Source organism: Vigna unguiculata, chromosome 9 (assembly GCF_037176805.1).
Source record: "Vigna unguiculata cultivar grain cowpea cultivar isolate G323 ecotype 2 chromosome 9, ASM3717680v1, whole genome shotgun sequence".
In the NCBI taxonomy this organism is placed as follows: Eukaryota; Viridiplantae; Streptophyta; class Magnoliopsida; order Fabales; family Fabaceae; genus Vigna; species Vigna unguiculata.
In genome coordinates this window covers 30,305,156-30,315,868 of record NC_140800.1, presented here as the reverse complement: position 1 = coordinate 30,315,868, position 10,713 = coordinate 30,305,156, and the positions used below count along the sequence as shown (strand labels likewise).

The 10,713-nt window shown below is 37.0% G+C and overlaps 1 protein-coding gene and 1 pseudogene across 1 annotated transcript; both read left to right on the top strand.

Annotated features, from left to right (window-relative positions):
- The first annotated feature begins 1,675 nt into the window (after positions 1–1,675).
- Positions 1,676–2,791, top strand: LOC146883882 (uncharacterized; annotated as a pseudogene).
- Positions 2,792–5,482: 2,691 nt separating this feature from the next.
- On the top strand, positions 5,483–6,281 carry LOC146883881 (uncharacterized). Its single transcript, XM_085666762.1, has one exon. The coding sequence runs from the start codon at positions 5,589–5,591 to the stop codon at positions 6,279–6,281; it is 693 nt and encodes a 230-aa protein (XP_085522888.1). The 5' UTR covers positions 5,483–5,588.
- The last annotated feature ends 4,432 nt before the right edge of the window (positions 6,282–10,713 follow it).

Below are 10,713 nucleotides of genomic sequence, written 5' to 3'. Positions count from 1 at the left end.
AATTGGGGACTCTGTCGGGTTGTGAGGTGTATTTGGACTCTCTGTGAACTATCTGTATAGTATCTCAGGTAAGGGAAGCTAATATTTATCATGTCTCACAAATCTATTAGAAATGTTATTACATAATTATTCTATAATTGACTGATGTGTTGATATGTGGGCTGGGTTGTGATGTTTGAAAATGATAAATACTTAGGTTTTATCTGATGTTTGAGAATAACTGTATGCTATAGGTGCAATTGGATGCAATTTGTGTGATTATGTTGATAGAATTAATGTGTGATACTCAAATGGTCTCTGTAGAGGTTTTGGGGTTGTATGGATTGGTTGAATAGGTATAATTTTGCTTAAATCAACTTCTGTAGAATTGTGTAGATTTGCTTACTCGCTGGGCAAGCATCCTCGCTGGGCCAATAAGTTGATCTGCATAATTATGCAGAACACTGATCTACAGAATTATGCAGATTCGCAGACTCGCTGGGCGAATTTTCAAGTTAGGAAATTCCAGTCCTGGACCAGTGGTTGGGCGAGTGCTACTAGCTGGGCGAGCATAGGCCAGTGGCTGGGCGAGTGCTACTAGTTGGGCGAATTTCCAGGGGGAAATTCCATACCTGTACCAGTGGCTGGGCTAGTGCTACTAGCTAGGCGAGCATCAGCCAGTGGCTGGGCGAGTGATACTAGCTGGGCGGGTAAGTACGAAATTGAAATTTGCATTCTTGAGTGATTTGAATGATATTTTTGTAGTTATGGAAGCTTTTTAATTATTATGAATGATGAGTATATGATATGAGATTGTCTATATGATACTGAGTTGAGATTGGTTGATGCTAACCTAAGGAGGATTAGCAATGATTGTGGTAGTGTATGCATTGAGGTAGGGATTGTCTTGGCAGTTATCCTGACGCTCTAATAACCATTCAAATTCTCAAGTAGAGAGGAATGGGGTATGTGGTGAGAGGAGCAGGAGGTCCTAGCCTAGGGGTTTTTCCTTGACCATAGGTGTTAACGGACTAACCTTGTATGTGGTAGAGTTTTACTCTGTATCTGTCACTCTACAGAGCATGAGATGCCACTACAAGTGCACAACTGCCTGGATCCAACTTCAATGCAAGAATCCGGATTAAGTGGGTCTTAGATTATTAATTTGTGTGAAACTAATTGATTATTTGTGCTTTTTGTATGTTATTAACTATAAAATTGATTTAAGTTCTCTTTTTAAATCATTAGCTTACCCTTCTTTTGTCTCTTTTCTTTTTGGTGTCTATTATTTCTTGCCATGATCACCTGATTGGTGTGAGCAGTTGAAGAGCTTGCAGCTAGCCCCGTGCAGGGAAGAGGAAGAAATGTTGCACAATAGAGTTCTATGGAAATTCTAGTGTTTTTAGTTTAGACTTGTGTTTTCTCTTTTGAAAACTCTAGTGCAAGTTGTGTATATAAATTGTATAGCAGTTTATCTAGTTTTGTGGGATGACTGTAACATACTGTTTATATTTTGGGTTTTATGCTTTGAACTATCAGATATGCAATGTTTTGTTTGATGGTTTAGACTGTTAAATGGGATGTTACATTTTTGGTATCAGAGCTGTAATTCCTTTAGGATCTGTAGGTTGGGTATGCTTAGCTTCCTCTAGGTGTTGTTTTTTTTTAGATATAGTAGTGTTTGCAGGTTAAGCTGATGGTTGTTCTTTATGTAAACAGAAAAGTTATGGGAAATAGGCCACCTCCAGCCCCACCAACTTCGGATTTGCCCGATCTTGTGCGGGCAATAGAAGCTATGGCAGCAGCTATGCAACAACAACATGCCTCAATGGTGGAGCAACACAATCTGTCCTTGCAGCAAATGGAAACTGCTCGGGTAGCCGTAGAGGCAACTCAGCAAAGACATCTTGATGCTCTCTCCCAGCTTGAAGCAAACAGAACGTCAGCTGGCCCTACACAATTCCCACCTCCTTAGATCAGAGAATGGAGTTTGGAGGATTTTCTGCAACACCATCCCACCAAGTTTAATGGAAAAGTCAGTCCTGACGAAGCTGATCAATGGATGAAGGATATGGAAAGGGTGTTTGAGGCTAAGAGATGCCCTGCAGAAAACAGGTTGGCTTATACTGTTTATATGCTCACCGGTGAAGCCGAGCATTGGTGGGCGAGTATGAAGATGATGTTGGAAGAGAAAAGAGAGGAAGTGTCTTGGGATGTGTTCAAAAAGTGTTTCCTGACAGAATATTTCCCAGATAGTATCCGGTATGCTAAGGAAGTTGAATTTCTCCAATTGGTACAGGGAAACATGTCCGTGGCAGAATATACAAAAAAATTTAAACATCTGAGACGTTTCCATACCATAGCTGTTGACGAAGAATGGAGATGCCAGAAGTTTGAAAATGGCCTTAGAGGTGACATTAAGTTAATGGTGGTACCCCTATCTATTAAGGATTTTCCTACCTTAGTAGAGAAAGAGAGAGTTATGGAGAAGCTCAAAGCAGAAGTAGAAGTCCAACAAAGACTACAACCACATAGAGTAGGAGGACCATCTGGGTTCAGAGTTAGACTTGAAGAAAGGAGAAAACCTTACTCTAGACCTCAACCTTAGGGGTTTAGAGGGGGTTCCTCTCAGCAACAGTTTCAACAAGGTCGAGTGCAGTGTTTTGCATGTGGAGGACCTCATTTAAAGAGTAACTGTCCAAGGCTGGGAAAAGGTGGAAAATGCCATTCATGTGGAGTAAAGGGGCACTTTGCCAGAGATTGCCCTTCCACTAGAAGGGTAGTGAGTCAATCCCAACAGCCCGCACAATAGAGGAATAGAGGTGACAGACCCCAAGCTGTAGGGAGGGTTTATGCAATGTCTGGAACAGAAGCATCTGCTTCAGGTAATCTTATTATCGGTAGTTGTTTGATAGCTAGTAAAAGCTTGAGTGTTCTATTTGACTCGGGAGCAACACATTCTTTTGTGTCTGAGGGTTGTGTTAAAGAGTTATGTCTACCTGTGAAAGAGTTACAGTATGATCTTATAGTGTCAACTCCAGCTTCAGGTTTAGTAAAGACGTCAATGTTGTGCGCCAGATGCCCAGTGAATGTAGATGGGCGTCAGTTCAGAGTCAATCTCATTTGTTTGCCGCTACAGAGTTTGGATGTGATCTTAGGGATGGATTGGTTGGCTGCCAATCACATTCTTATTGATTGTAGTAAGAAAAAGCTATTGTTTCCTAACTCTGAAGAGTCAGAGTTGTTATCTTCTCAGCAGGTGTTAAAGGAAATTAGAGAGGGTTCTCGATGCTTTGTTATCTTGACTCATGTAAATGTTGAGAAAGATGATAAAAGCATTGACATCTCTGTGGTGAGAGAGTTTGAGGACGTATTTCCTGATGAAGTGCCAGGACTACCTCCTCAAAGGGAAGTGGAGTTCTCGATTGATCTAGTGCCTGGAGCAGGACCAGTATCAATAGCTCCATACAGAATGGCTCCAGCCGAGTTGGTAGAGTTGAAGAAACAAATAGAGGAATTATTAGAAAAGCAATTTATCCGACCTAGTGTGTCGCCTTGGGGAGCACCGGTGTTGCTTGTAAAGAAGAAGGACGGAAGCTCCAGATTATGTGTAGACTACAGACAACTAAACAAGTTGACAATCAAGAATAAATACCCTCTGCCCAGGATTGATGACCTTATGGATCAATTGAACGGAGCTGTGGTGTTTTCAAAAATTGATTTGCGGTCAAGATATCATCAGATTCTGGTCAAGGCTGAGGATGTACAGAAGACAGCCTTTAGGTCTAGATATGGACATTATGAGTACGTAGTTTGGTGTGACTAATGCTCCTGCCTTATTCATGGACTATATGAACAGAATTTTCAGACCTTTTCTCGATAAGTTTGTCGTTGTTTTTATAGACGACATCCTTATCTACTCCAAAACTCATGAAGATCATGTTCAACACTTAAGAAAAGTACTTGGGATTTTGAGGGAGGAAAAGTTGTATGCTAAACTATCAAAGTGTGAGTTTTGGATGTGAGAGGTTTAGTTTTTGGGCCATGTGATATCTTCTCTAGGAATATCAGTGGATCCAGCTAAAGTGGATGCCGTGCTATAGTGGGAACGACCAAAGTCGGTAACAGAAATTAGAAGTTTTGTGGGATTAGCTGGTTACTATCGAAGATTCATTGAGGGATTTTCTAAAATAGTAGCACCTCTAACACACCTTACTCGCAAGGATCAGCCTTTTGCTTGGACAGATAAATGTGAGGAGAGTTTTCAAGAACTTAAGAAAAGGTTGACCAAGGCCCTAGTGCTTGTAATCCCTGACACAAGTAAATCCTTTGAGGTTTATTGTGACACATCCTATCAAGGGTTAGGTAGTGTGTTGATGCAAGAAAAGAAAGTGGTGGCTTATGCTTCAAGACAACTCAAGGTGCACGAGAAGAATTACCCTACTCGTGATTTGGAGTTAGCAGCGGTAGTTTTTGCCTTGAAGATTTGGAGACACTACCTTTATGGGGCACAGTTTCAGGTATTCAATGATCATAAAAGTTTAAAATATTTGTTCGATCAGAAAGAGTTAAATATGAGGCAAAGGAGGTGGATGGAATTTCTGAAGGACTATGATTTTGAGTTACTATATCATCCAGGTAAAGCCAACGTTGTGGCATACGCTCTTAGTAGGAAGACAGCGCATATATCTCACATGATGATAAAAGAGCTTGAATTAGTGGAAGAATTCAGAGACTTAAAACTACAAACAGAGTTTGAGATTGATTTCATTAGATGTAGTAGCCTAACTATATCTAGTGATTTCTTGAGTCTGATCAAAGTTAAACAAGCCAATGATGTGAGTTTGCAAAAGACAATGAGTTTGTTGGGTACAAAGCAGGCTAAGGACTTTCAGAGGGGCTCTGATGGAATTTTACGCTTCAAAGGCAGAGTGTGTATACCTGATGATGTTAAGTTAAAGAAGATGGTCTTAGAGGAAGGGCATAAGAGTCGTTTTAGCATGCATCCAGGCATGACTAAAATGTATCAAGATCTCAAGGAATCTTTTTGGTGGTCTGGTATGAAGAGGGACGTGGCACAATTTGTTGCATCTTGTTTGACTTGTCAGAAGGCAAAAGTAGAACATCAGCGGCCTGGTGGATTATTACAGCAGCTGGAGATACCTGTTTGGAAATGGGATAGCATCTCAATGGATTTTGTTACTCATTTACCAAGAACAATGAGAGGTCATGATGCTATTTGGGTGATAGTCGACCGTTTAACTAAAAGTGCTCATTTTCTGGCAATTAAATTGAGAATGTCTATGGCCAATTTGGTACAGCTGTATCTAAAAGAAATTGTTAGGTTACATGGTGTGCCTTCAAGTATTGTGTCAGATAGAGATCCTCGATTTACTTCTAGATTTTGGCAATCGTTGCAAGGAGCTATGGCTAGTAGCTTGAGGATGAGTTCTGCTTATCATCCTCAAATAGACGGACAAACGGAGAGGACAATTCAGTCTCTAGAAGATTTGTTGAGAACTTGTGTGTTAGATCACCTAGGTGGATGGGATGAAGTGTTACCTTTGGTTGAATTCACCTACAACAACAGTTATCAAGCCAGTATCAGAATGGCACCGTATGAAGCTTTATATGGTAGACGATGCAGAACTCCTCTATGTTGGTATCAAGATGGAGAGGCAATTTTGGTGGGACCTGAGTTACTACAGCAGACCACAGAAAAAGTAAAATTAATTCAAGAAAGGATGAAGACTTCACAAAGTAGGCAGAAGTCTTATGCCGACCAAAGGAGGAGACCGTTAGAGTTTTCAACAGGGGATCATGTTTTCCTGAAGGTGACCCCAATCACTGGAGTGGGGAGAGCGATTCGTTCAAGGAAACTCTCTCCTAAGTATATTGGTCCTTATCAGATTCTAAATCGAGTGGGGCCAGTAGCTTATGAGATTGCAATGCCCCCTCAGTTGGCTAATTTACATCCGGTATTCCATGTATCTCAATTGAGGAAGTATGTACCTGATGGTTCACATGTTCTAGAGGTGGATGATGTACAAGTTAAAGAAGACCTTTCAGTGGAAGTGCAACCAATTGGCTTAGATGGCCGTCAGACGAAACATCACAGAGGAAAGACCATCAGCTTAGTCAAGGTTGTCTGGGATAGTAGGACAGGTGATTCCACTTGGGAGTTGGAGGAGGATATGATGAAGTCATATCCTTATCTATTTCCTAGTAAGTCTAATTTTCGAGGTCGAAAATTTTGTTGTTGGGGAGAATGTGAGGACCTAGAAAATAATAGTTTAGAATGAGTAAGTGTTTAAAATAATGGAACTCGATTATTTTATTATTAAAAATCTTAAATATAAATAGAAATCTAATAAACGAGTTTCATTAGTTATAAACACTTTATCTCTCTAAGAACTGTTTCTAAAATCCTCTCTGCCTTCTCTCTAAGTTTCTGACTCCTGTAATCATCTGTTCAACGATCAGAGAGCACTAGGGGGATCCATGTGACACGCTCTACGTTTTTGTCCGATCAATTTCTCAAACAGAGGAGAATTGGGGACTCTGTCGGGTTGTGAGGTGTATTTTGACTCTTTGTGAACTATCTGTATAGTATCTTAGGTAAGGGAAGCTAATATTTATCATGTCTCACAAATCTATTAGAAATGTTATTACATGATTATTCTATAATTGACTGATGTGTTTGATATGTGGGCTGGGTTGTGATGTTTGAAAATGATAAATACTTAGGTTTTATCTGATGTTTGAGAATAACTGTATGCTATAGGCGCAATTGGATGCAATTTGTGTGATTATGTTGATAGAATTAATGTGTGATACTCAAATGGTCTCTGTAGAGGTTTTGGGGTTGTATGGATTGGTTGAATAGGTATAATTTTGCTTAAATCAACTTCTGTAGAATTGTGTAGATTTGCTTACTCGCTGGGCAAGCATCCTCGCTGGGCCAATAAGTTGATCTGCATAATTATGCAGAACACTGATCTGCATAATTATGCAGATTTGCAGACTCGCTGGGCGAGTAATACTCGCTGGGCGAATTTTCAAGTTAGGAAATTCCAGTCCTGGACCAGTGGCTGGGCGAGTGCTACTAGCTGGGCAAGCATAGGCCAGTGGCTAGGCGAGTGGTACTAGCTGGGCGAATTTCCAGGGGGAAATTCCATACCTGTAGTGCTACTAGCTGGGCGAGCATCAGCTAGTGGCTGGGCGAGTGATACTAGCTGGGCGAGTAAGTACGAAATTGAAACTTGCATTCTTGAGTGATTTGAATGATATTTTTGTAGTTATGGAAGCTTTTTAATTATTATGAATGATGAGTATATGATATGAGATTGTCTATATGATACTGAGTTGAGATTGGTTGATGCTAACCTAAGGAGGATTAGCAATGATTGTGGTAGTGTATGCATTGAGGTAGGGATTGTCTTGGCAGATATCCTGACGCTCTAATAACCATTCAAATTCTCAAGTAGAGAGGAATGGGGTATGTGGTGAGAGGAGCAGGAGGTCCTAGCCTAGGGGTTTTTCCTTGACCATAGGTGTTAACGGACTAACCTTGTATGTGGTAGAGTTTTACTCTGTATCTGTCGCTCTGCAGAGCATGAGATGCCACTACAAGTGCACAACTGCCTGGATCCAACTTCAATGCAAGAATCCGGATTAAGTGGGTCTTAGATTATTAATTTGTGTGAAACTAATTGATTATTTGTGCTTTTTGTATGTTATTAACCATAAAATTGATTTAAGTTCTCTTTTTAAATCATTAGCTTACCCTTCTTTTGTCTCTTTTCTTTTTTGTGTCTATTATTTCTTGCCATGATCACCTGATTGGTGTGAGCAGTTGAAGAGCTTGCAGCTAGCCCCGTGCAGGGAAGAGGAAGAAATGTTGCACAGTAGAGTTCTATGGAAATTCTAGTGTTTTTAGTTTAGACTTGTGTTTTCTCTTTTGAAAACTCTAGTGCAAGTTGTGTGTATAAATTGTATAGCAGTTTATCTAGTTTTGTGGGATGACTGTAACATACTGTTTATATTTTGGGTTCTATACTTTGAACTATCAGATATGCAATGTTTTGTTTGATGGTTTAGACTGTTAAATGGGATGTTACATACCTCACCATCTAGCATAATTATCATTATTATTAACTTATCAAAAGTTTTCCTAAAAAGTCAACAGCTTAGACAAATAATATATGTTCAATAAATAAAATTAACAATGGAGTGAGGATGTTGGATTTAATTTGTAACTACAATAATCTCATAAATCACGTTAATAAATAATTGTTTCTATTTTATTTCCTATCATTATTTTGTTATATATGTTATTCCAATTATAATTCCTTATTAAGGAGAGTTTGACTACACACTTTCGTTTATGCTATTTTATCATTTTCTCAGTAATAGTTGTTGAGTTCCTTGACTTAAATCTTAGCTTTTAAAACAAAGTCACAACAATCTAGAACAAAGAAGTTACTAAAATCATTATATGAATAAACTAAAAATTAAAAAAAAAAAGCTAAACTAACCATGATTATGGAAAATGTGAGATTTGAAACACAAGTCCCTTATACAACGCACGCTACTAGAAAACAAGTTAGTCTCCTTTGAGACTATTAACGAGTGCACCGAATTTTAATAAGTAGACAATATTAAGTATTTGACTTTTTTCAAGAGACTTGCTTCATCATCTTGTAGACTTCATCTTTATCATTAGATCATGGAAGGTAACTTTTGAATTTGATAATTGAAATGATGAACTTAAAAAAAAAAAAAGTATGTATGTAATAAATAGAATTATCAATAAAGTATGGTATGTTTGAGTTTAGTTTGTAACTACAACAAACTCATAGTAAATCACGTTTTGTAAATAACATTTTTTTTTTCTTTATTGATCAACTATAATTCCTTGCTAAAGAGGTCTTGAGATTTTTATATAAATCATAATTCCTTTTATACTGTAAGCAAAGTTATAACAAATATACGGTGATAAAAAAATTATTAATTTTATCCCTAGAAATTAAACCCTTTTAAAAGTTTACTTAATTGAAATTCAAAATCATTTTTTATTTTTATTTTTAGTCCAAGATGAATCATACCTCTCAAAATTAGGAATGACAATAGAGCAGAGTGAAGAACAGTTTTATTATCTCATACGTATCTTCGAAGTTAAAATTCATTTCATCCCATCTTCATATCCAACAAGTATAAGATTTTTGTTTCATCCTCATCCTCTATCGAATAATGGGTATATTTTACCCGTGTTCATACTCGTTTTCTTAATATTTTAATATCAATTAATTATTTTTTTATGAAAAGATAAAACTCATAGCAAAGAAAATATATTATTATTAAATATTCCATATTAAAAGGATGTATTCTCATTTTTTTCGGTGCAAAGTATTTTAAAAAAATTATAATTGTATAAATTTTAAATTAAAATACCAAATAACAATTAGATAAAAATGAAAGAATTATACAAAATATTTCACCAATTAAACATAAATAAAATTTTATGACAACCAAATCTATTAATTTTGCAAACATTAATGAAATAAAGTTCACAAAGTTAAAAAATAATTTTTAAAAAAAATAAATAGAAAACAAATATTCAAATTCAAAAATATTCCAAACATTTCTTTACTTCCTTTCTTTAAATTATAATGACATGTTTTTTTTTACACAGATAAAGATTAAATTGAACAAAATCGTACAAAGAAAAAATTATTAAACTAATAATAATAATAATAATAATAATTTAGACATAAATCTTTTACCCTTTGAAATTTAATCTATGTTGATGGCGTAAACAAGATTTATGACATTAAATTCTTATATTATATTATAGTAAATCAAATGTCTATACACAGTCGTAGTGGTAAAATAACACTTATGAGAATGAATTAGAAAGTAAAAATAATTATATAAAAAATCATAAATAAAAATATTTTATGTGATAAAAATAAACAACAAATAAAAGTATTTAAAATAAGTACAAATAATCAAATGTGTGTCCTAGAAACAATTTGATACATCATTGAATAAAAAAAAGTTTGACAATGGTGGATACTTCACGTTTGCAAGTGCAGAATGGTTTGCCTTCTCAATGTAAGAATGTTCTCCTTCACCAAAGCACTAAAACATGTCAAAATCATTAAAAAACGAAACAGAAACAAAAAAAGGAAATCGCATTCGTAATATACAATGTTACCTTGATTATTGAGTGGCATATAGAAGTGGTGTGAAGGCTTCACGTTCAACAGAGGAGTAGCGCAGAGGCTTCAAAGTCGCCATTCGAGTTTCCAAGAAGAAGAACGAGTGGAGAGCCATGAATGGAAGAACAAAAAATGAAAAAGGGAGAGGAATGAGAAGATGGTGTTCACGTTCTTGAGGAAAAGAAGGAAAATAGAGGAGAAGAACGGAAGTTATGGAGATGGAGAAGAACAAACAGAAAAAGACGAACCGAAGAACAACGTACATAAATGAGGCTTTTGCAAAACTACATAATGAACTTCGTCGGGGAGGGTCTCGCGAGAATAAATCCTAAAGAGAGTTTTATGCCTCGACTATCAGAATAATTGAAGCATATAGGCTATAAAAAGAACCAAAGCCTATAGTTTTGCAGAAAATTTCAAAAATGCCTCCTCAACCCACGAACAAGAAGATGCCTTGCCTAGGCCACCAATGTCACGGTATGGTCACGATGGGTTGTGACGTGTCACGAGA